Source organism: Schistosoma mansoni, chromosome W (genome assembly GCF_000237925.1).
Source record: "Schistosoma mansoni strain Puerto Rico chromosome W, complete genome".
Classification (NCBI taxonomy): Eukaryota; Metazoa; Platyhelminthes; class Trematoda; order Strigeidida; family Schistosomatidae; genus Schistosoma; species Schistosoma mansoni.
Window position 1 is genome coordinate 51442467 of NC_031502.1, and position 27515 is coordinate 51469981.

Sequence of the window (27515 nt, forward strand, 5' to 3'; positions counted from 1 at the left end):
CAGCAACTGCCAAGATACTCCACATCCTCTTCAGTAAGATTTGGGATGAAGAACAAGTACCAAAAGACTGGAAAAAAGGACTTCTGATCAAGATACCAAAGAAAGGCGATCTCAGCAAGTGCGACAACTACAGGGGCATCACTCTTCTCTCAATACCAGGAAAAGTCTTCAACAGAGTATTGTTAAACAGAACGAAGGACTCCATAGATACCCAACTTCGAGATCAACAGGCTGGATTTCGTAAGGATAGATCGTGCACAGATCAAATCGCAACTCTACAGATCATTGTGGAACAATCAATTGAATGGAATTCATCACTCTACATCAACTTCATCGACTACGAGAAGGCATTTGATAGCGTGGACAGGACGACACTATGGAGGCTTCTTCGACACTACGGCGTGCCTGAAAAGATAGTCAATATCATACGGAACTCCTATGATGAACTAAACTGCCAAATCGTCCACAGAGGACAACTCACCGACTCGTTTGAAGTAAAGACCGGTGTTAGGCAAGGTTGCTTACTCTCACCCTTTCTCTTTCTCCTGGTGATCGACTGGATCATGAAGACGTCAACATCTGGAGGAAATCACGGGATACAGTGGACAGACAGGATGCAGCTTGACGATTTAGACTTCGCGGATGATCTGGCTCTTCTATCACAAACGCAACAACAAATGAAGGAGAAAACGACCAGTGTAGCAGCAGCCTCAGCATCAGTAGGTCTCAATATAAACAAAGGGAAAAGCAAGACTCTCCGACACAATACAATATGCACCAATCAAATTACACTTGACGGAGAAGCTTTGGAGGATGTGGAAACCTTTACATATCTGGGCAGCATCATTGATGAACACAGTGGATCAGATACAGATGTGAGGGTGAGGATCGGCAAGGCAAGAGCAGCATATTTACAATTGAGGAACATCTGGAGCTCAAAACAATTGTCAACCAACACCAATGTTAGAATTTTCAATACAAATGTCAAGACAGTTCTACTGTATGGGGCGGAGACGTGGAGAACTACGAAAGCCATTATCCAGAAGATACAAGTGTTTATCAACAGTTGTCTACGCAAAATACTTCGGATCAGATGGCCAGACACTATCAGCAACAAGTTACTGTGGGAGACAACAAACCAGATTCCATTCAGCGGAGGAAGAAATCAGGAAGAAGCGCTGGAAGTGGATTGGGCACACCTTGTGGAAATCACCTAATTGTGTCACAAGACAAGCCCTCACATGGAATCCTGAAGGTCAAAGGAGAAGAGGAAGACCAAAGAACACATTACGCCGAGAAATAAAGACAGACATGAGAAGAATGAACAAGAACTGGATAGAACTAGAAAAGAAGGCCCAGGACAGAGTGTGTTGGAGAAAGCTGGTCGGCGGTCTATGCTCCATTGGGAGTAACAGGCGTAAGTAAGTAAGTAAGTAATCATTATTATTAATTAATAAAGTAATTGAACATAAATTAATAAAAAATTTAGTGACCCGAAATCTGATTTCATCATTAGTCTAAAATAATTTATCAGTCAAATACTTTTACTTATTTCTCTGTGTTTGTAATTCCTGTGAAATAACACACATTCCACGTGCATTTAATTTAAAACCAAATTAGATGAAGAAATATGAAAAGTCTCTAATTAATTCAAGTATACTTAACACTGAAAGCACAACAGTACAAGACGTTAATTATCAGTATAAAGAAAAATCAATATCAATGTGGTCGCAAAAATGAAAGCAACACTACTTCCAGAACAATTAGTAGTTTTGTGACCTGTTGATTTGACTCTGATATGGATGAACGTATGAATATGCTACGAATATAAATCTGCCACTTAATCCCGTCTATTACATAGGCTTATTCTGTTTGTGTGATGGCGGTAATAAGAAGCTAAATACCGGTTGCGTTGGATGAACTAATTCTAAGCACTAGTTGATCCAGATAGACATTCAGAATGAAAAGTAGGAAAGCGAATCGGAGAAGGCGAGTGTGCCAACTCCCTTTAATGAAGCATGATTCAATTATTGATATCTAGGGAAAAATAAGCTACACACATGTGCTGGGCAGGATAAGCAATACACACACTTACGCTGAAATAGAAGAGAGAATAATTGACATGGTTAAAGTGTGGCTAAAACTGAGCGAATAAACTGGACATTCCGAAAACTAAAATAACCCGTTTTTGGTTTGACATGGTACTAGACAGTAGAGTTCTATTGCAGTGAACAGAACACCACTGGGGACAATCAAATGTATTTAAGCAAAAATTACAGTTCATCTTCTCTAACTCCATTGTTCATGCATTTTACTACCGATTGCGCTTCATTTCAGTCCTTTCCTCATCGGTCTTCTGCCAAAATACATTCTATGTCTGACCATCGCCATATACTACTTATATGGATATAAGTAGACCACACCACAGTATCAGATATAATCTATTTCTTAAATGTTATGTCAGTGTGATCAAGGCCAACAAATAATAAAGATAGTTGATGGAAATAATCAACAGAATTACTTACTTATTGACGCCTATTACCCCTCATGAAGGAGCATAGGCCACCCATCACGACACCCTAAACAGCTCTGTCCTGGGGAGTCCCTTCCAGTTGTTTCCAGCTGCTACTCATTCTTTTGATGTCTGCCTCCGATTCTCGATGCAGAGTGTTCTTTGGTCTTTCTCTTTCTCGTTTCCCTTCAGGATATCAAGTTAGCTCTTACGTCGTATTGTAATCGCATGATTTCCGCAATGTATATCCTGTCCACCTTCAGGATGTTTTCCCAATTTCCCAATTGTGTTGTTCTCTCTCACAGTAGGATGTTTCTGATGGTTCTCGGCCAACAACAGACATAGAGTATCTTATGTAGACCATTGTTCAGAATCACCTGTACTTTCTTGATGATGGCTGTAGTGGTTCTCCAAGTTTCAGTTCAGTACAGTAGAAGCCTCATGACGTTAGTATTGAAGATCATGGCTTTGATGTTGACTGACAGTTGTTTTGAGTTGCATATGTTCTTCAACTGTAGGAATGCTGTCCTTGATTTGCCAATCCTCGCTTTTACGTCCGCGAACGATCCTCCTTGTCCATCGACGATGCTGATGGCCAGGTACATAGAAGTTCCACATCTTCCAGAACGTCTCTGTAGTGTGTGATTTGGTTGGTGTTCTCTGTGTTGTAGTTGAGGATGTTCGTTTTTCTCTTGTATATTTTGAAAACTACTGCTGCGGAGGTTGCTGCTACACTGGCTGTCTTCTCCGGCATTTTTTGGTGTGTATGGGGTAGAAGGGCTAGGTCACCCACAAAGTCCAAATCGTCTGGCTGCATCCAAGCTGTCCATTTTATTCCTTGTTTCCCGTCAGATGTGGAGGTCTTCATATCCAGTCACCCAACAGGAGGAAGAAAAAGAGTGAAAGTAAGCAGTCTTGTCTGACATCAGTCTTCACATGGAATACATCTATCAGCTGTTCTCCATGCAAGACTTTGCACTATAGTCCGTCGTATGAATTCCGTATGATGTTGCAAAATCTTCTCAGGTACACTATATTGTCGGCCAAGGCCCCATGGACTTCTCTTATGCATGTTGTTAAACGCTTTCTTATAGTCATAGAGGTTGATGTATATCGATGTGTTCCATTCAATTTCTTGGTCGACAATGATTGGTAGTGTTTCCATTTCGGTTTGCGCACGATCAATTTGTACGGAATTCAGACTGTTGATCTCGAAGTTATGTTTTTACTGAATCTTTGGTTTGGTTGGACAAGACTCTGTTGTAAACGTTTCCTGGTACTGATAGTAGTGTGCTGCTTCTGTAGTTCTCACACCTGCTCAGATCTACTTTCTTTGATATTTTGATGAAATATCATTCTTTCCGGTCTATCGAACTTGTTTCTCTTCACAAATTCTTCAATAGACACATGGAACATGTTTGCAGTTACTTCTGCGTCTGACTTCAGTGCTCCATCTGGTATATTGTCAGGTCCTTCTGCTCTCCCACTCACGACTGGTCTGATAACTATGCTGATTTCTTTTATCGTTGTTGGAGTGACATCTATAGGAATATCTGTAAGTGCTGCTTCGATGTCCGGTCAATAGAGCTGGTCTATTCAGGAGTTCCTCAGAGTGTCCTATCCACCTGTTCCACTGTTCTCGAATCTCAGTGATTTTCTTGCCTTCTTTATCCTTGACTAGTCTATCAGGTTTTCTGTGTTTACTTGCCAGTTTCTTCGTTGTATCCTTGTATCTTTGTTGTTTCATATTTCTTTCTCACGCAGCGCTGTCCTCTGTCTTTGCTAGGCCTTCCACGTATTTCTGCCCGTCAAATCTAATGTTCCTCTTCACTTGCTTGTTTACTTCTGTGTATTTGGTCTGTGGCTTGATGTGCTCTGTTCTTGTTCGGCTGTTGTTAATTGCTGTCTTCTTATTCTTCCTTTCTTGAATACTGATCTGGGTCTCGGTCTGAATCTATGTAAGCCTCTCCCTTAGTTCTCATGTTTTCTATTGACCTTCTGAATTTTTTCGTGATGCAAATATGATTGGTCAGGTTCTCTTTAGTGTGATTTAGTGAGACCCATGAATTTGCCGATGTGCTAATAAGTTGATTACTACCTCTTTCATTGCCACGTCATCAGCAAACCCGAAGATATGCTGCCTTTTTTCTCTACTGATTATTTTGAAGTATTGAGAAATCTCAATGATATCCTCAGAATCAATTAAATGTGGAGCTATTTCATTCTCGAAGTCTTTGAAATATTCTCAGAAATGCGAACATGTACTCTCCTCTCTGTTCTTCCATTGTATATGCTTTGACAAGTAAATGTAAATAAGTAAATGCATTTGAAAGTACTCAGAAAGGAGGCCTAATAGATATTTGTTTGTTTGAGTGAGCAGTTCGCTTTGCATAACGTTCGTATTCTTGCTGCTGGATAAGCAATCGTTATTGAGGCATTAATTCTGCGGTTATTTGTTCTAGTAATCTCACCTCCGAAACGCCGATATGTGAAATAGATTTTCTTTTCCTCTGTATCGTATTTGATACGTACGTTGAGTTTGGCTTACTTCTCTCTCATGGTCGTTGTTAAAGCACTGTTCACAATACTTTAACATGACATCAGTCAATGCTGAAGCATAGGTAGTCCTATTTGAACACCACCTATCTATTAGGACATAACATTATCAGGAGTGAATTGAGCAGTCATAAGCTACCAAAGAAATGTCTTCTTCATCTAGGATTTAGTAATTGGACTGGCGGCTAAAAAATATGTATGAAATTCAGACGATAAACAACATTGAATAAAATTAAGTTCACTAGGCTAAAATTCGCTATTTATGATAAAGAAGTATTGTTATAATGAAATTAAGCATGAAAATATGGTAAACCATAAACCTAATTATTTTATTCATTGTTGAAATATGAGTTGAATGACTGAAGGCTTATCAGACAGATTAGCTTCTTTAACTTCAGTCTAAAACTATCACCATTTCGTAGCAACTATGTATTTATTTAGTTCACCATCATACAAATTACGGCATAAATAATTAGTTTATAGACGAGACAAATAACATAGTTTCTTTACCGATAGTTAGGTACTTACGAATAATGTAATAATGATAATGTGATTTTTCTTATACTATGTAGCTAAATCACTTGGACATGAAGGCCGGGAACCTAGATTCGCATATCAGAAACGTATAGATTATTTGTGTATTTTTCTTATATAAGATTCAATGCAATTACTATCCTATTGTTATAACTTGTGGCCAAGTGGATGCCTTGTTAACGTATGATGTGATAAGACCGCCAATCAGAGAGCAGCGAATTATCGATTTGAACAGTGACATACGAAAACCGTACGAGCAGTGTAGAGTGCTTATCGGTATAAATAATTAATTTATTGACAAGACCAATACCATAGTTTCTTTACGGAAAGTTAAATGCGTGAAAATCTTTAAAATGTTAGGTACTTACGAATAATGTAATAATGATAATGTGACTTTTCTTATACTGTGTAGCTAAATAACTTGGATAAGAATACCGGAAACTTAGAATTGCATATCTTGGGGATAATTCTTGAGCTAAAGATAGGCTATTATCTTCTGCTAAATCACCGTTCATTGATGATACGCTGAATATATCTTCATCATCTATAAAATAATCAAAATAAAACTGTTAAACTAAGGTTTATATATATATATATATATATGTACATATTTCTTGAAATCAAAACAAGCTTCAATTCGTTGGATTTCACTGCCTTCATTGTCTTTCTCTTAATTTGTTTACCAATTCAACGATCTGTAAATTCTTTATATCGTTACAAATAAGAATAATAGTACTACACTGGTTTGTTAGCTTTGACAAACTTGAAGAGATCCAGTTTTATCGAAATCTAACATCAATTGAATAGAATTAACTGAAAATTATAAAGAATGAAATGAAATTTGAAATTTATGTACATCCATAAATAAGAATAATAAATATGGTCATATCCCGTTAACAATAGTGAACGGTAACTTTGAGGATCCCTTTATGAACAAATATTATGTGTATATTTTTGTTGTATAGTTGTTAAAGAACTAAACTATTCATATTCGTAGCCCTCTTATTATAAGCTTTGTTTTGATCTATGAACTATTAATGTATGATTTACCATTCCTGAGTTATGCCTACGAATATTGCCTATTCTTACCGACCATGTTTCACTGCCATAAAATATGGCGGAGCGAACTGTTGCAAAGTAAACCCGTCCTTTGGTTGCTAAACGGATATCTCGCCTACGCCATAAATGACGCAAGTGGGCAAAAGCTAGATGAGCCTTCTGTATCCCTGTTGAGATTTCATCTAAATTAATGTCATCCCTATAGTTCTTACTTTATGTAAATCATTTTGTTTATGAAATTAATGTGTATATAGAAGGTTAAGAACACAGAAAATGTGATGTATTCACTACATTTCTTATTGTTTGTCATTTTGGTTTCACACATGTTTATCAAAGAAGTAAGTGTCGAAGATAAAAAAAAAATTACGATTTGAATCAATATGTGATATTCAAATGCCTCATTTTAAAGTAAAACTATATATAGCCCAAAAATATAAATTGGTCGAATTGCCGAGCCACTACTTCCGTTATATATAGCAAATATTACGCTTACTGTTAATATAGCCTGTGTATAAACTCCATGTTGTCAAGTCATCTAAGTGTATCGTAGTCAGTAAGTGTGGTCATGTTTTCCTTCGTTTAGCCACTACTCAGTTGAAGATAGTTTCAAATAGTTTTTATCATAAAATTAATTGGAAGTATGACTTCTGCTATGTTGTAATTTTTCTTCCATCATAACTGAGTGCGCTACACTTGACACGTCCGTATCATGGAGTGGTATTTTCGTCTTAGAAAACTTTACATTTTTCATGTTAGCCAGAGAAAATGGTAGAAAACGAAACATGTCATCCATGGTGGATTATGATAGTGTAAATAATAATTCCCACTTCATTTTGATTATTTGTCACGTGCAAGATCGAAATTGCGAAGGAGAGTAGAGTTTGTTCCCGTCGATATAATGTCGAAAAATACATTATTTCTCAATTTGTATCCTATCCACTTCCAGCGCTTCTCCCTGATTTCTTCCTCCAGTGTTTATAAACAACTGAACATTTATTTCTTTTTTTATGGAATTATTCATTATCATTATCAAATATTTAATAATGAACGTTTTACTATTAGAAAGTTAATTGAAACATTGAATTTTCCACCTTCTAAATAAATTGACATTCTCTTTTTCTCTGTCTAAAAGTGGTCATGAAAACCATTATCTCTGTAGGCAAATAAGAAGAATAGCTAGCAGTGTAAGTCAGAACTCGCGTTTCGTCATTTTGGGGACTCATCAGTTGATGCACCCGCATCTCAGAGTTGATGTTCACTCCAGGACTCTCTGTAAAACAAAAATAGAATATATACATTCGACATAATATTATTTTGATATGTTACTGATTCTGACGAAAAATAGAGAAAATAAAGGAAGAGATAAGATTGTCTTGCGAAAGTTCGTTTGTCTGTCGTTTATTAATTCTCATTTATTGTAATTATTTTTGGCATATACTTGATCACATACATGGAAAATAACTGAAGTCAATCAGTTTCATTAATGAAAATAAATAATTTAAAGATTTGCTCAGATCATTACAACAGTCATTTCATGCAACAGTATATCTAAGCACAATCATAGATATCGTTTTCCAAGAGATGTTCACAATAATGTTACACTACTGATTGTTTGAAAGTAATCAGGATCCTTACCTTAATTACATTTGAATAGATTAACTTCAGTATAATTTTAAATAACGATCTTATTCGTCACCTAAACATGAGCTGTATAATAATGCTTTACCGACTAATTTTCAAGTATTTTATGTAATAATGTAAATAATGAGATTGGAAGAAGTCAATCTACCATGACAGGAATGATAAATTCACCAAGTAGAAAAGAAATAGGATTCTCTGAAACAAAGTAAACATGCTTTTTTTAACCTCTTTTTGCTGTGGTACAATAATTTACATTGACCATATATTCACTTTAAATGTTAAGACATTTTATTTATTCTTTAGTGGGCAAGTCATATTCCAGCTGAGTGCTTTACTTTCCGACTAACTGCCAGGTCTTCAAGTTGTTCACGTCATGCGTTTTTTAACCGAATGAAGAACCACCAGTTTTTTTGTTTACCCTCATCTTCTTTTTGATGATATCACTTTCTGAAGCTGTACAATAGTGTTTATAGGTGATTTTTTATGTGTAGTAGGAGAGTTTTACAAAACTATCAAAGATAGTCAAGCTTATTCAAGTGGAAGTCAATAAAAATGAATTGGTGTTGGATAGTATTGTCAAGATTATCAAAAGATTTCAAGTATTAGGTAGAATAAATTATGAATGTGAGGATGTTATTTCAATGTAATCCAACTTTTTAAGTATTGAATCGAAGGGTTGTATCATTTAGCAGAGTAATTAAGAACAGCCATCCAGTGATTCCAGGTTTTCCATGGTGATCTAGCTTTAATTAACTCATGAATTCAACTATAAAATTAATTAAAAATCTTCAAGAGCTTACGTTATGTAATAGCATTGAAAGTAATAAAGGGTGAAATCTATGGAATAAACAATATTGAAAACCGTCCACTTAATAAAGGGGTAAAAAACGTAAAAGGTAATACTTAGCAATCATAATTCGTAAAATTCGAAAGGGTGCCACAACCATGGGAGAATAAGAAATTGAACGTGAATCTCCTGTACACAGTATTTTGTGTTTGGATTGTTGAATTACTATAGCCTGAGCTGTACGAAACATTCTTCATCTATACCTTTTTTGAGTCAGTTCTCTTTACTTTCTAGAAGATTTTGAGCGGAGATTTCCTGTGATGCGGTGATATCTGAATTAACCACGTGTTCATGAACTGAGCTGTTGTTTTATTTGTATTGCCCTTTAGACTACCATTCACGTTAGTGCTCAGATATTCGTTTACCACGTGCATACTTGGTATGCCCAGCATAGTCTGCTTCACGCCAGTTTATCCTTGAAACTTCTATAGCAACTCAGATACAATTGAGTTTGTTTACATCTAACCTGGCTAAGCCCTTTTGTTAACTTATTTAATGGACAGTCATTCATACAATAACAACCTATCTATACCATTGTACTTTTATTATATACGCTTGAACATTGCTTACTGCCTACGCATGTATTCATTCCGCTAGCATTATTATTAATCGCTTAATTGATCCAATGACTCATACTTTTCCACTTATATATATATGTACACCTTAATCCTGTTTACTGCTTGCTCGCTGCTCTGCTCTACGCTACACCGTATTGTACACGCTTACTCACTCAAGCGGCTCGCACGCTCACTCGCCTGTTTTACGGCACTGCTCTTTCATGCTTGCTTAACGTGCCTGTAATATTGGATATCTGTGTGTGGTTCAATAATAAACGCAATCGACCCTTCGTATTCGCCTTCTGATTTACACACCGTTAGGACGTTAACGAGTAACGGTAATCAAGACGAATAATATACGAAGTTAGGGATAATATCGAATATCGACCACCACACTTCCCTGAATCAGTTTCTTGCCGGAGAAAACAGTTCGTAACTCTGCTGAATAAAAATTCCTCAAGGATCTGGAAAGTTTTTTCTTTAATATCTCAGCTTCCGGATTTTCCTTGAATTCGATGTTCAAGAATAAAACCTTCCTCGTGACATTTGAATTATCTTGAACTTTATGTTAGAGTTTTAGATTACTGCCAATCAGATTGGGTTGAAAGAGATTCTCTAGAATAGTTTGTAGGATTCTATTCAGCTCATCGTCAGTTGTCATCAATGCATATTCGTTCGGTTTTTGAGAATAGAGAATAAATCTAATTTCTCTTCCTGATCAGCGGTAGCCAACTCTGGATGCTCGTATATTGCCCGTTTTAGGTTGGCTTTCTGTATAATTATTATTACTCAATACTTGAAATCGTTTGATTATCTTGAGACATTACTTCATCTTCATTGAATTCCAGTTGAATAAGCTTGAATATCTTTTATAATTGTGTAAGACTCTTCTGTTTCATTGTAGACTACTAGATGTACAATTATCTATAAGTACAATTGTGCAGCTTCAGAAAATGATATCATCGAAAAGAAAGTTTTCTTTGCTGAAATGTCTTCCTTTTTTTAAAACGAATCAATGGAACCCGTTCGTTTTTTTTAAACCAAATCTGTTTTCAAGAATACAAAATTCTGTTAAGATTAAATCACTTACCATCCAAAGTTTTTTTCAAATATTTTCTAACAATTGACTTGTAGAAACCGAAAGCACAATAAAGACAAGTTTTTTAGAACATCATAAACAACAATAACATCTGTTAGTTTCATTTACTTTAGTCTTATAAACATTGTTATGACTTTTGCCCCTGTCAACTATCATATAACAAAATCACTAATCAGAATACCGACTGATTAAACCTTGTTCTTGTGCCAAATAAATGATGCGTTAACCAGCACGAGCAACCTAGAATTAACTTTGAGTCTTAATCAGTTCTTCTTGTCATGCTGTAGTGCCGCGATTTGTTAATCGTTTACTTCGATAACCGTTATAATTCTAATCTTAACGGTGCGTAAAATCAGAAGACAAAGGATAGGAGCAACTACAGTTTATTGTCGAATAACTCAGGTTAGAAAGTTAACAACACCTGAGCGAATATGAACGAGCGAGTGAACAGGCGAACAAGCGAAGGAAACGAACGAGGAGCAAGCGAGCGAATAGCAAGCAATTACATAGGCAATTTATAGTCAAAATTTAATAAGGGCACAACAAAGCAAAACAAAGGCTGATAATAATATTTGCGTGCGTACATATATGGGGAGGAGTATGAGTCATCGAGTGATATTTAAGTAGTCAACATTTCGGATAGAGCGTCATGTGCTCTAGTGGTATAACAGTGCAAAGATATATGCAAATTGTTACTATCCAAATAACGATGTCTGTTAAGTAAGTTATAAAAAGGGCTTAACCAAAATTGACTATAATCGGAATTGATTATAGGATGGTTGCTATAATGCTTTACCTTGCTCGTTGAGTCCAGAACACAATTTCAGCTTCCGCATCATACCATAAAATAAAAAATAACAATTATACAAAATCAAAGCAGAATGTGGCTATGATTGTGAGAGACTGTAACGAATAAATTGGGAATAAGTTAAGAATGGCAAATCGTATAAGAGTAGTCGATAGGTTAAATGGAAGCTTATAACAAAAGAATTATGAATAAACACATAATGTATTAACTTAATAGTTATCCAATAAAAATATATGTAATATTAGTCCAGAAATAATCCTTATCAGTTAACATTTATTTATTCTTCGTTCGGATGTAACAAACAACCCCCTTATCATATGCTCACCAGTGACTGGCTGCATGAGGTATTTCCTGGAGTTCTAGTGAGAAGCAGTAATCAGTGGAGTTCAACCGGGTCTGTTGTGAGATATCAACTCACTGAAGACATTGGTGAATGGATGCTCAACTTCATGGATTGGTTGAAGTTAGACATTACCACGGTTTAATGCCGGCTAAGTGGTCTAGTGGTTGAGCGCTCATGCGCGAGACAGATAGCTCCTGGGTTCGAATCTCCCTCGCGAGGCGGGATCGTGGATGCGCACTGCCGAGGAGTCCCACAATAAGATGAGGCGGCCGTCCAGTGTTTCCAGGTTTTCTATGGTGGTCTAGATACAAGTCAACTGAATTAAGGAAATGTACTCTACAAGAATTTTTGTTCCATCAATCGTTTTGTTGTTTAAATGGATGAAGAATAAAATCATGTTCTCCCTTTTCACTTAGACCACTTTTACAAAGATCAAGTCCTCAACTTCAATATGTTTCAGAAGAAAGTAATTTCGGCAGTAAATTAACACCAACCATGCCTAAACAGAATCCTACAAATGAATCACAATTACAAATGACTTCTCAAAAATATCCAACTTGCCTACATAATAATAATAATAATGGTAATAATAACAGTAGTACTGTTCAACAAAAACAAACTATATCTAATTCACCTGAGATTCATTTTAGTCATGATCAACGAGTTGTGACATTCGGTACAAAACCAAATACTACTAATACTACTAGTAATTTATCAGTTGTACCAAGCAGTGAAGATGATGAATGGGATTCAGAAACGGAAGATTTAAATATTGTTGCAGCTGAAATCAATAAATCTCAACAGTAAGCACAATTTGATTTTACTTAAATCCATAATTAAGTAGTATTGTAAATTGTGATAAATAATCGTGTTGATTTCCATTAATTATAGAAATGACATTATTTTCAACTATCATTTATTCTCGATAAAATGATAGTTGAGAACACCTCTTAAATTGAGTCGATTTGTTCTAACAAGGGCAGAATAGTGATGTTTAGTGTTCCTTAATTAGAAATACTCCGGATTAGTTGAGGTTAGACACTAACAACGCTGGATGCCTGCTCAGTGGTCTATCGGTTAAATGCTCTGGCTCGAGACTGGTAGGTCCTGGGTTCGAAACTTGCGAGGTAGGATCGTGGAGGAGTCCCACAATAGGACGAAACGGCCGTGCTTCCAGGTTTTCCATGGTGGTGTAGCTTCAATTGACTCATGATCTTAACTATATAAAAATACTCCGAATTCTTATCATTTTGAGAATTACGGTCAATTAAATGTCATTTATATAAAACCAAATTATAATAATAAGTATTACGTTTTCTTTATTTTAATCGTATATGAAAGTGCAACGTCCTCTACAGGATTACGTAATTAGACATTTACATGAATATAGACTAGTTGATAAAGAAAATTTTCATGATTATTTTTCACAATTCAATGTAAATAATCACAATTACGAATTAGGAGGTACATGTTATCTGTAATATTAACTCTGACACTTCAACGCTCCATATATGTGTTCATGTTTTATGAATGAAGTATCAGGAAGATATTCTTGAAATGTCTGAAATTCATCGGTATTAAGTTATTTGAAATAAATTTGAATTTTTACAACTATAAATCCCGAACGTCCCTTGGACTCTGCAGTCACTCTCTCAGGTCGTTAAAACCAACATTAATTCAATTTCATTTTCAGATCCCTCAAGAAATACCCTTCCACGGTTTTGGCAGCCGGAAAGTGATATTAACCCTCATACCCGTGACAGCGCACAAGACCAAGTTGGCCATATTCAAATCTTTCCTACACCTCCTAATAACTCTCTTATCTCCACGACTAACCCTTCGCAAGTCCCTTTATTATCTTGCACCGCTAGGGCAGACGATTTGGGCACGCAGGACGTTATTCCTGGTCTCCTGAAACCGCGCCTTACTATACCTCATGAAGAGCAGACTAGAGAAAACCAGGCTGGTTTTTTACCTGGACGTGGTTGTATAGACCAGATATTCACTCTACGTCAGGTCCTAGAACATAGGCACACATTCAGACGTCCCACAATAGTAGTATTTCTTGACCTTAAGGCGGCATTTGACTCTGTTGATCGTGAGGTTCTATGGCAGTGTTTGTCACTGAAAGGAGTACCAAAGAAGTACATTAACCTCATAAAAGCTCTCTACTCGAACACAACTGGTCGAGTTAGAGCCTATGGCGAACTGCCATCAGAATTGGTTACCTCAAGTGGTGTTCGTCAGGGCTGTCCACTCTCCCCATTCTTGTTTAACTTTGTCGTTGACATGCTTTTAGAGATATCACTTTCATCATCTCAATCTCCTGGAGTTGAACTTTTACCGGGAGATTCACTTGTCGACTTAGAATACGCCGACGACATAGTTTTATTCGGTGAAGACGCTGACAAAATGCAGTCTTCTGACCACTATAAGCAACAATACAGGTGTGTTCGAGATGTGATTCTCCCCCTCGAAGTGCAAATTGCTTCTTCAGGATTGGGTTGCATCGGCACTTGAAGTGAAGTAGTTGAGCTTGTTGACCGCTCCACTTATCTTGGGTGTTTCATCAGCCCTTGTGGTCTGGTGTGTGACAAAATCTCAGCAAGGATACAGAAGGCTCGTCTAGCTTTCGCCAACTTGCATCATTTAAAGCGTAGGCGAGATATCCGTCTACCAACCAAAAGACGGGTTTACTGAGCAGCAGTTCGTTCCGTCCTACTTTATGGCAGTGAAACATGGCCGATAAGAATAGAGGATATTCGTAGGCTACTAGTATTCGATCATAGGTGTCTTCGAAGCATTGCTCGTATATCCTAGGATCACCGAGTAAGTAATACAGTTGTTAGGAAACGGGCACTAAGTAAGGATGGCAAATCGGTTGATGAAGTAGTGGAACTTCATCAGTTGAGATGTCTGGGATACGTGTACGTATGCCCAACCACCGACTGCTCCGATGTGCAATGTTTTATGGTGTAGGAAGTCATTGACAAGTGAACTGAGTCATATTGGTAGGTGTAGACTACCTGGTTGGGATCCGCGAGATGTTAGCAATCGATGGTTAGAGACCTTGAATGACATGGCTCAAAATCGTTTTCCATGGCGAAGGTGCATCCTCTCTTTGTGTTCTGTCAAATTCTAATTATCTGGATTCTTCATGTCCCTGTCTCTTTTTTCTCTTTCCAAATTTATTTCACTGTATTAAACTCCTTCAATAACATCTTCAAACCCTAATCTTTCGGATTACTGCATATACTCTTACTACCTCTACCACCATGGGATTTGAATGGACAACTGCATCTCTGTGCTCATATGGTGTGTCAACTTGAACTGATGTACGTACGTACAAAGTTCTACATTGTAACTGACTGATTGACTGAATAAAACAGTCCAAATGAAAATAATGTATTCGAAGTCTATAATATTTATGTTCCGACTTAGTGAAAATAAAGACTATAGGTAGACTCTTATCTGTCTTAAACTGAGCCAAAAAGCAACAATGATGCCTAAATCATTACTGTATTCAACGTTTCACGAATATATTTTCTACTATATTGTACAGTACTACACTGAACATTAACTAAATTTACAATAATTGACTTTATAGTAGCAGCAAACAATATCATCTTTCACAGGCCTTACTGATGACTGAAATCTATGGATCGAATTGTGATTGAATCATCAGTCTAGATAACTTGAAATTACAATCCACTTTGTTTGATGTTAAGTGGTTAATCAGTGTGAATTTCTCGATCGTTCAGGAGATTGTTTATGCTGTAAATATTTCAGTGCTATTATCTTTATTTGAAATTACTGAGGTAAGTTATTATCCTCCTGGAAGCTCTGGTTCCAATGAGATTACTGGCACACCGTATTGACTAATGCTAACTAGCATTAAGTTACTGTTTCAACCTTTTCCGTTAACTACCTGTGAACTCCCAATATCAACCTATTTTTTCTGCTTGATTTCTAATATTTTACATATTTCCTTTCGTTTTCTATGCAAAGATTAACATCGGGATCATCAAATAAATCAACAAATCCCCTAAAACCAATAACATCCTATTATAAATCTAATAACAGTATTAATAATAGTTCTATCCAACAGAAAAACAACAGTCCACAGGGAGTGAAATTCGCTTCATATAAAAATCAAAATTTAAAAACGGGTTAGTTTCAAATTTTATAATTTGATTTATAAAAAGTATCTCTCATTATTTTTACAAATTTCTTATTATATATGAATACCATAAATCTTCATTTGGATCTTCATAGAACCGTTGCTGCTAGCTTGACGTGGTGGTCGGTCTTGCCTATCGTGATGAACCAATCGAGCTATATTGACTGAAACAATCGTTCCTCAAGGTCCTACCATGCCAGACAGGTCGGTCGAAGAGCGGTAAGACTAAAAGCAGCAAACTCAAGGTCCGAAGGTGAAGTCGTACTGCTGACTGTACAGAGGTGTGAAGAGCAGTAAGGTGTTTCCTTCAGACAACCAGCATAACAGCGATGCAGTCTTCCCACAAGGAGGGATGGGGTTACGAAAGGTCGACTCTGAAAATGCACACCTCGCCTTATCCCACGGATATCCGTCTCCGGCGGTAAGGTCCCAACAAGTATGGAGCTAACACAAAAGTTAGCCACAAAAAGGTCGTGTGTGACCGACCTCAAACAGTTGTCCCTTGGGCACTGCGGTCACTCTCTCAGGTCATTACGACCACTTCTAACCCAATTTCCTTCTCAGGTACCTCTAGAAGAACCCTTTCACGGTGTGGGCAACCGGGAAGTGATAACTACCCTCATACCTCTAACAACACTCAAGATCTGACTGACTGACTGTTGTATTATTAAACATGTTTGCATGAAATCTTGTTAGCATACATTTCATCATAATGTCCATTTGTTGTTGCACATTCACTTGAAATTCTCTTCATGTCTGAACACAGTTTTCTTTTCATTTCTAATACATTTATCATCACCTTAAATGTCTAGTTTATAAAAGAGATGGATCGAAGCAAGTAACCAAAAATAGGGACCAACTGAAAATTTTCCCAGTTCAGTTTAATTTTTTTAATTCAGAATCACTGATAATGTACAGAAAAATATTTCATCACATTAATTACTCTTATACACGGATCTACGTAAATTTCGAATCTCATTTCATTCTTTATAATTTCCGGTTAATTCTTTTCAATTGATGTTAGATTTCGATAAAACTGGATCTCTCCAAGTTTGTCAAAGCTAAAAAACCAATGTAGTAGTATAATTCTCTTTTGTAACAATATAAAGAATTTACAGATCATCGAATTGGTAAACAATTGAAGAGAAAGACAATGAAGGCAATGTAATCCAACAAATTGAAGCTTGTCTTGATTTTAAGAAATATGTACATATATATATCTTAGTTTAATAGTCTTATTTTGATTATTTTATAGATGATGAAGATATATTCAGCGTATCATCAATCAACGGTGGTTTAGCGGAAGATAATAGCTTATCTTTAGCTCAAGAATTATCCCCAAGACATTCAGTTAGAGTTAGTCGGTCTTTGGATCCAAGCGTAGCAGCAGCACACGCAGAAATGGCTGCATTAGGTCCTAGGCCAACTACCAGAGTAGGTGGAGTGAGTAGGCAACCAATGACTGCAAAGCACACATCAATTGGAAGCCCAGAATTAAGCAACACCATGGTAACTAGTCTCTGGGGTACTAATTCTAAAGGTAAGTAAGAAAGAAGTGGTATTTTCTGGGATCTCAGTGTCCTAATTAAATTCAAAGCTTTGAAAATAGTCTATTTAAAGAAATAATAAATTCGAGTATAAGCTTATAGATGAATCACATCTTTCATAATTTACTGCTGTTAACTATACAATGAACTGTTACTGAACACGTCCTCTTGTTACTTCTGAACTATGGAAATAACGCTTACTGTATGAAACGTGGCTAGCAGTGAAATTTGGGACACGTGTTTCGTCCCATTTGGGATTTTTCAGCTAGGTGTACCTGCATATCAGAGTTGATGCCCACTTCGTGTCTCGAACCTAACACAGTCCGCTTAAAACTCTAACGCGTTGTTCGCTAATCTACTGAGTCCAGGTAGCCAATGACTTGTCCAATGGAGGGAACTTTAATTAATTTGTATTGGTTACTTGAATATTCTCACTGATATTTACGACTTTCATTGATCGCTTTCCAAATAGGATAAAACGCGCGTACTGAATTCCACTGCTAGCCATCATCCATCTCTCTTTATAATACCTGTGACTTAGTGGTTAGATTGAGATAATCCTCACGAAATGCGCATAAATCAAAACAAGACTGACGAATTACAGTTCACACATCAATGAGAAGACTCAAACAACCAAAACAAAATGAATTAACGTTTAGTGTATTTTTAAATCCTAAGGGTAATAAAAAATAAATATGACTTTCTATCTTAATTTTTGCATCGATCAAAATCTTGATGTGAAGGGAATTGTTTGCGAATGATAACTAGTGTTGTGTTTAGGTCCTTGATGTCAACCGAGAATAGATGTAACCACGGAACTGAGCGATGAATCCATATTGTCTATCAACTAAATGATTCCTACTATTTGAGTCATTTTATTAGCCTTGTCCATACTTATTAAATTTGATCAACTGTAAACCCACTTACTTATTTTACTTTTTGTGTTTAGGACGATTATATGAAAGATGATAGTCTGTATTACTGAAAATAATAGCTCATTATATAAGTCTGTTATATTAGTCGATTTAGTAAAGTGATGTGTTCTCAGAAACTAACTACTTTTCATAGACATTCCCATCTCATTCTTTAAAGACATTGTGACCAGTTTCAGACAAAATAGGATGGTAACTGAATTTAATCATACATAAGAAAAATATACAAATATTCCATACGATTCTGATATGCGAATCTTAGTTTCCGGCCTTCTTATCCAAGTAATCTAGCTACATAGTATAAGAAAAATCACATTATCATTATTACATTATTCGTTATTTGTCTCGTCTATAGATAAATTATTTATTCCGTATTTTGTATGATAGTGAACTAAATGAACACATAATTACGTCATAGTAGTGATGATTGTAGACTGAAGTTAAAGAAACTAATCTGTCTGATAAAACTTCAGTCATTCAACTCATATTTCAACATTGAATTAAACAACCAAGGTTATAGTTTACCATATTTTCATGCTTAATTTCCTCCTTTCTGAGTACGTTTAAATGCATTTACTAATATACAAGAAAAAAACGAACATCCTCAACTACAACACAGAGAACACCAACCAAATCACACTCTACAGAGACGTTCTGGAAAATGTGGAATCTTCCATGTACCTGGCAAGCAGCATCATCGATGTACAAGGAGGATCGTACGCAGGCGTAAAAGCGAGGATTGGCAAAGCAAGAACAGCATTCTTACAGTTGAAGAACATATGCAACTCAAAACAACTGTCAAGCAACATCAAAGTCATGACCTTTAATGCGAACGTCAAGACACCTCTACTGTACTGAACTGAAACTTGGAGAACCACTACAGCCATCACCGAAACAGTACAGATATTTCTAAGCAATTGTCGACATAAGATACTCAATGTCTGTTGTTGACCGGATACCATCAGCAACATCCTACTGTGAGAGAGAACAACACAATTTTCAACTGAATAGGAAATTGGGAAAAGACCCCGGAGGTAGATAGGATATATATGGCGGAAATCATCTGACTGCAATACGAAGTAAGAGCTAACTTGAAATCTTGAAGGGAAATGAGAAAGAGAAAGAGAAAGACCAAAGAACACTCTGCATCGAGAATCGGAGGCAGACATCAAAAGAATGAGTAGCAGCTGGAAACAACTGGAAGGGACTCCACAGGACAGAGCTGTTTAGAGTATCGTGATGGGTGGCCTATGCTCCTTCACGAGGGGTAATAGGCGTAAATAAGTAAGTAATTCTGTTGATTATTTCCATCAACTATCTTTATTATTTGTTGGCCTTGATCATACTGACATGTCATTTAAGAAATAGATTATATCTGATAAAAGTCTACTGTCTAGTAACATGTCAAACCAAAAACGGGTTATTTTAGTTTTCGGAATGTCCAGTTTATTCGCTCAGTTTTAGTCACACTTTAACCATGTCAATTATTCTCTCTTCTATTTCAGCGTAAGTGTGTGTGTTGCTTATCCTGCCAGCACATGTGTGTAGCTTATTTTTCCCTTGATATCAATAATTGAATCATGCTTCATTAAAGGGAGTTGGCACACTCGCCTTCTCCGATTCGCTTTCCTACTTTTCATTCTGAATATCTATCTGGATCAACTAGTGCTTAGAATTAGTTCATCCAACGCAACCGGTATTTAGCATCTTATTACCGCTGTCACACAAACAGAATAAGCCTATGTAATAGACGGGATTAAGTGGCAGATTTATATTCGTAGCATATTCATACGTTCATCCATATCAGAGTCAAATCAACAGGTCACAAAACTACTAATTGTTCTGGAAGTAGTGTTGCTTTCATTTTTGCGACCACATTGATATTGATTTTTCTTTATACTGATAATTAACGTCTTGTACTGTTGTGCTTTCAGTGTTAAGTATAATTGAACTAATTAGAGACTTTTCATATTTCTTCGTCTCTTTCATTTTCAAACTAGATACAAAGGGAATGTGTGTCGTTTCACAGAAACTACAAACACACAGAAATAAGCAAAGTATTTGACTGATAAATTATTTTAGAACAATGATAAAGTAATTTTATGTGTACTCGTTTCTGTTTGAGTGGATTTGACTGAATGGTTATAGTTGCAAGTGTATTTCTATAGTATGATCTTGATCAAGTTTTGATCACTCAATATTTTGATGGAGTAGTTAGGAATTGCTCTTAGGCTTTTTTTTTACTAGATTGCTGTGGAATCTTGATATAGAAATTCATTGGTGTTGGTTATCCTTGTGTTTCCTGTACCCAAAATACGTAGATGTATACTTGGAAGTTGGTCTTCTCGACATCTTGTTTTCCAAGAAAGAATAGTGCTCAATTACGAAAAATACTGCTATTATTCTAAAATTCATTAGTTGCTGGCCTGATTTGCCTGAAGATTCAGTGAAATGTACTCACACGTAGTAGAAGGGTTAACCTCAAATTAATCGACAACATGTGATATATGTTAGTGAATATGTTTACCAACTTATATTAACTGCACGAGCACATTTGTGTATGTATAACATGGAAGAACCCCAAGAATTCTAGACAAAATGAGAAAGTATGAAAATATATTTCTTTTGTTAGATGGTTGAAAGTAATCGACAGGAAACACTGGCGCTGGGTTTCGTGCTGCTTGGCATAAATCAAGTAAATTAATGTGTAACTGTAAGGGGACTCATGCTCCTGGTTCATTCGATCTCAACATTGGTACTGTCTTCGATCATAAACCTGGTCATATTGAGCAGTTGTCAGAAATAAACAATGACCGAAAAGATCTTCAGTATCATGGAAGCAATAAACGCACTGAAATTTACCAATTAAACACAGCTCAATACCTTAGTTGAGTAACGGTCATTCAATAAATGAATGCAATCTTAACACAGTTCGATTTTATCCATGATTGCCACCTATGACGTGTGATTTATCCGCTATCTATCATTTCAAACATCAACTCGTTATTCAACATGACAATGAGTTTAAATCGTCTGTATCTTACTCAATAACTATGGTGTTAATTTATAAAAGTTGAATTATCCAATTGATGATATTCAAGTCTGTATTTTGAAGATCCATTTTTTATATATGTGCACTCTGAATGGATTTCCCAGAACAGAGTTCGATGGAGAGTACTGGTGGAAAACCTGTGCTCCTCCATGATGGATAACAGGTGTAAGTAAGTGAGTAATTCTGATTGGATATATATTAAGGGTCATTCAAAATTTGACAGTGGACGGTAGAGGAAATCTGTATTCTAATATATACACAGTTCTTTATATGCTTAAAATTCCATGCATATGAACAATAATTATCAGAAAAGGGTTTCGTGGAGATTTTAGTAATTTAGTAGTAGAATTCATGAGTCGATTTAAGCTAGACCACCATGGAAAACCTGGAAAGACCGGAAGGCCGTTTCGTGCTAGTATGGTACTTTTCATCATTACGCATCCATGATCCAGCTCGTGAGATTCGAACGCATGACCTATCAGTCTCGTGCGTGTGCAACTTGGAAAGTCAATTCAATAGAAAGAATTCCTTGAATGATTTCATAGTTTATTATTTAATTTACGTAGTTTAGTTCAATAATCAGCCCGAAATCTGACTAATCTGATTGTATGCTGATTGTCATCTAAATACTCATGTCACCTATACTCGTATTTAATCATCGACTTAATTCGCATTAGTGTATAACGGAATTAAATAAGTCAAATACGAGAATGGATTTCGAGTACGTATATTTCATACAATCGTTGATCCAGACAAACGATTGGAGAAACAAAGAGAAGAGAACGAAGTGAAATGACGCGCAGTGGATCGTTATCCAATATTTATAGTCGTACAAATATAAACTACAAACAGGTGGTGAATAGGTTAAAATGGGTACACACATACGCTGATGTAAGAACAGTTAAGGTGGATAAGTTAAATTCAAAAGTTGACTCAAGAAAAATGGACAAATTGGCCTGTTCAGAAGCTAGAATAAGTTATATAGGCTTAACATAGTATCGACAACAGACAATTAACATAAGTTCAGATCAGTCAAGTAAAGAAACATCATGACTTTGAAATAAGCAATGCAGTTACAAATAGGAGAGAGAAAAAGAAAGTTGCGAGACTGATGTAGTAGACTGACGATAAAGTCACCATGGTAAGGATAGGTTCTCAACTGTCCTTCATTATATAATCTATTAGTTATTTGTTACCATGTCTGATGATCCAGAATCGTCTTTCACATATTATCATTTATTTACAACACTCATTATATGTGTTCAATCTCACTACTCCAACATGATGATACATATCCATCTTCATTGTTATTAGTATTTAAGCTTTGCAATAATTTTGATTCTGAATATTATAGGTTGTAAGCAGCTGATGAGAACATAACGAAATAAAAAATGAATCCATGTTATTCTACTGAAATCTCTGTTCTTGCTCTATTCAATATAATAAAGGGAACTAAATCTATGAAATTTCACTGTGGATATTTTACGTACTCCACGCATAGGTACATCTTCCTAAACAGTAATTTACTTTGACTGATCGAATCGATGAACACATAATTATTCACCTAATATCTACATGGACATTCATCGTAGAATATATTCTGAGTATTTGAGACAACACCTACTAGTTCAGTGAATGTCAGCTCAGAAACATGAAATTTCCTACTCTGTAAAATGTAGTTGACTGTTACCACATAGTATAATACTAACCCTACAAATTTATTCATAAGAACAAACTCAATCAACCAACACATATTTTTATACATCTCTAGTACACTTCAAAATTTGTAAGGATGACCAAAATAGTCAAATCTTTGTCTATAGGAACAAGTTGAACTATCTATTACACTTCAACTGATTTATTTTCCCTTGTTTTATTGTTTCATTTTATGCTCACGTTTGTTCGCATTGCAAATTTAAATTCAATGATTTCATCTAACGTAATGATACATTGAATCCCCACTGAATTCAATAGTATATCGCATATATATTTGGTGCTATCCTAATTGACTGGATCTTCTTAAAACAAATGAGTTTACTGACTGTGTCGATGGTTGAATTAAATCTCTAATGCATAGTAATCTAAACAAGGAAGAATAGTCACTTCTTAGTATATTGTATAAAATAGTATCCGAACCATTCCCTTTGACACGGTATGGCCATTTAATATTTGCTTCAACAGTGGATAATTAGATTCACAACAAGTACCGAATTGAAAATAATCTTATTATTGAAAATTTTTCTGACTCCTTCTATAGAACATTTTGAATCCAAATAAAGTTAATTATCTGGTCACTTATAAATTCTCAATTTAATATCATTCATTTAAAGAATGATCAAAATATGCCGAATTTGATATAAAAGAAATAACATTTAAAAGTATGTGACTGGTACCGGAGATAAACAAAATAATGCGGTCAGTATTTGTCTGTTATCATTGAATCAATATGATTGGTTAGATATTACATTCAATTCAGTTTAAATTCGTGTACAATTCACGCATCACACATCAAACATAAACTCAACATCGAAATCACTCAACCATGCCCAAGATAATGAAAGAGACAATTGGTTCATGGAGAAAATTATGTATTATCAACAAACGATTGGATGGAAAAATAGCAATTGTGACAGGATGTAACACTGGAATCGGTTTTCATACAGCCAGTGAATTAGCTCGTCGTGGTGCAACAATCATTATGGCATGTAGAAATATGGAACGAGCCAACGAAGCTAGAACTCGTCTGTTGGAAATGTATGGTAAGATTAATGAGAAAAGTGAAGAAACCGATGTTGCATGTAGTCGAGTGAAGTCATCTTTAAAGCCGATCTTTTGGAATCAGGTATGTCAATACTGAATTATTCATATTCTCTTCGAGTTGTTTGCATGTCATTATAGTGTGTGTTTGTGAGGATTGCTGTATTCTCAGACGATTTACATGACAAACTGACATCAACTGGAGAACTACCTATAACTGCTTTGCATTCAACAATTGCTCGGTACTAACCTCAGATTAAACACCGCAATGCTCACTCTCTCAATCTCAACACAAGGATATTCATGCCTTGTAGAAAATATGATTCTTCCAGATCACTGAATCACATTTGAAATAATGTGACGAGCTCATGTTATTGACTGGAGTCGTTTCCATCACTTCACATTACATTCACTGGTTTATTGATCGCTAGTAATCAGTTCTATCATGAATGTCACCAGTATTTATATTTTGATCGTTTGAAAACAGAATTGCAGCACAAATCTACATTTGTGAATATCAATTCAGACTGACAATTACAAGTTTTTGAATAATGTGAACCGAAGTCGAGTTAAAATTTATACTTCTGTTGTTTATATGGATAGTAGCACACATGATGATAATATTTCCATGTGACAGAAGTGAAAAGACAGGATAACAAATAAGCCATAGTAATGTGATAGAAGGCAACGAAAAACTAATTTATATATTCATAAACGTCTTTCAGAAAGTATGCTTGCTACTGACTCTATTAGGTCTGCGAATAATGCTGAAGTGAGTTTGCAATAGTTTGTGGCATTTTATGCACTATATTCATTAGTTGAGAAAGTACGTATGAATGAACGCATCTGTTGATTCACCGACATACCATTAACACAGTTACTTTTATGATTGTTATTATTAGCTTTATTCAGTATTATATTTTTGGTACCACCATATAGAAATTTCAGCACAAAATATTTCAACAAACTTCCTTTTCTCATTTATTGATCGATCCTGCCGACAATCAATGAAAGTGTTCATGTTGGTAATGATAGACTTGTTGAAGTAATCTACTCATTACACTGTCTGTATTGGTGCAATGATATATCATACAACTAATAATCAATTATTTAATAAGTCATAAAACATTCAAAGCTAACTTTCCTCAATCCTTGAAATCAAATGTTATAATGCCCAAATAAGGTTAAAACAACGGTTGAATTCATTATATTTCGCGTCTCCTCGTCGGCTTCTTACAATCATATATGTAGTGATGTATAACATTGAAATATGATACAGTATGAAATCATGGACACTAATGAAGGAAAATAAGAATAACTGCATATATAAGTGAACTTCACTACGTATATGGTTGTAAGAAGCTGAAGGTGAACGATGAAACACAATGATATCACATAATTCTATCACAATCGTTGTTTAGACTTTATTCCAGTTGGTAAAATGAATCAAATGTACAATATCTTGTGTCCCACTATACTATATTCAAATTTTATTGAAACAATCGAGACGATTTGTTTACTGAAGGTTTTCATCAACTTTCTTCTTCTACAATTTCATTCTAGTTGATAATTGAACAACTTGATTTAGCTTCATTGAAATCAATCAGAGAATTTGTTGATAGAATTAAAAGTAGATACAAAAAAATCGATTTTCTCATCAACAATGCTGGACTCATACTACAAAACTATACAACAACTGAAGATGGTTTTGAAATGACTATGGGAGTGAATTATATTGGACCATTTCTATTGACAGAATTGTTGTTACCATTGTTAAAGAATGCTGCACCATCACGAATAATAAATGTGTCATCTTCACTGCATAAAGATGGTCGCATTCCAAAGCCTCATTTACAGTACAGTAAGAAAAATTATAAGGCAATGAAGGCTTATAGTCTATCGAAATTGGCAAATGCAATGCATATTATTGAATTAAGTGAACGTTTGAAAGATTGTGGTGTAGTGGCTGTTAGTTTACATCCTGGAGCTACCAGTACTGAATTGATGAGGAATCTGACAAGTTTTCCCATGGTGAGAGAGTTTTATACGTTTACTTATCATTTGTTAACGTTTAGTTTAGTGAAATAACAAAAATTGATCATAAAATAGTGTTGTGAATAAGAACACTAGTTGGGAACAATCGGATGTACTATTGCACAGCATCACAGATTATCTCATGAAAATATGAGAACCATATAGGGAACAGTTAATTTACAAAATAACAACCAATTGTTTCAATTTGACTGTTTCTTCTGCAAATATCCGTCCACAGTCTCCGATTAAAATTGTCCATGCATTTTTGTATCAATTGCGTGCCGTTCTCGTACTCACCTAATCGATCTTCTACTGAAATACATTCCATCCCTGACCATCACCATATACTACTTACTTGGATATCAGGAACCCACACCACAATAGTCGTAATGTGTTTATTGACGTAGACATTTAATGCCTAATGAATCTAATTTCTATTGTATAATAATTGTTACTAAGCAATGAAATACACAGGACAATATTTGAGTATGTTCCCAACATGTATATCCTATATATATGAAGTTTATATACAAAACTACATTAATCATTAAGATTTATCAATGTAGATACTGAAAATAACCTGTCAATGTTATGAATTATTCTGTTTATTCAAATATGCAATATTAATCTTATTCATTTTAGAATGTTCTGAAACCATTTATCCGGTCTGTACTTACAACACCATGGAAAGGTGCACAAACTACTCTATATACTGCACTAACAGAGAACTTGACTCCTGGAGGTTACTATTCAAATTGCACATTGAAAAAGCCTTCAAAATATGCTCAAAAAGTGGAAGACAGAAAATGGTTTTGGAATAAAACATGTGAACTATTGAATATAAAATGTGATAACTAAATTTAAATGTTTACATATGTGAACTGTGTAGACAGAATTTGGAGTTCATTTTGATGATTGTATTGTGGCAAATTTGATGAGAGATTAGTTAATAGAATATGATGATTTTCAATATGATTTCACTTTGTACAAACTGATTTGCGTGAATGAATGAGTTAACATTTTGTCCGTTTTTGCAACCATTTTGGTACATGTTCAC

General features: G+C 35.5%; 3 protein-coding genes across 3 annotated transcripts in view; 2 read left to right on the top strand and 1 right to left on the bottom strand.

The window, feature by feature from the left end:
* The window catches only part of Smp_179850 (putative short chain dehydrogenase), a gene marked incomplete at both ends in the record, with an annotated part of 21348 nt that extends 3664 nt beyond the window's left edge, over positions 1-17684 (top strand). The window contains 3 exon segments of the mRNA XM_018790081.1: positions 12675-12759; positions 15965-16125; positions 17392-17684. Coding sequence (XP_018655460.1) covers positions 12675-12759; positions 15965-16125; positions 17392-17684 — 539 coding nt within the window.
* On the bottom strand, positions 5359-6117 carry Smp_179840 (hypothetical protein; the record flags this gene model as incomplete). Its single annotated transcript, XM_018790082.1, has 2 exons — positions 5359-5388; positions 5971-6117. 2 exons carry the CDS (start codon positions 6115-6117, stop codon positions 5359-5361), a joined length of 177 nt encoding a protein of 58 aa, XP_018655461.1.
* A 6681-nt stretch (positions 17685-24365) lies between the features above and the next one.
* Positions 24366-27316, top strand: Smp_032370 (putative short chain dehydrogenase; the record flags this gene model as incomplete). Its single annotated transcript, XM_018790083.1, has 3 exons — positions 24366-24509; positions 25988-26455; positions 27101-27316. 3 exons carry the CDS (start codon positions 24366-24368, stop codon positions 27314-27316), a joined length of 828 nt encoding a protein of 275 aa, XP_018655462.1.
* Between the last annotated feature and the right edge of the window lie 199 nt (positions 27317-27515).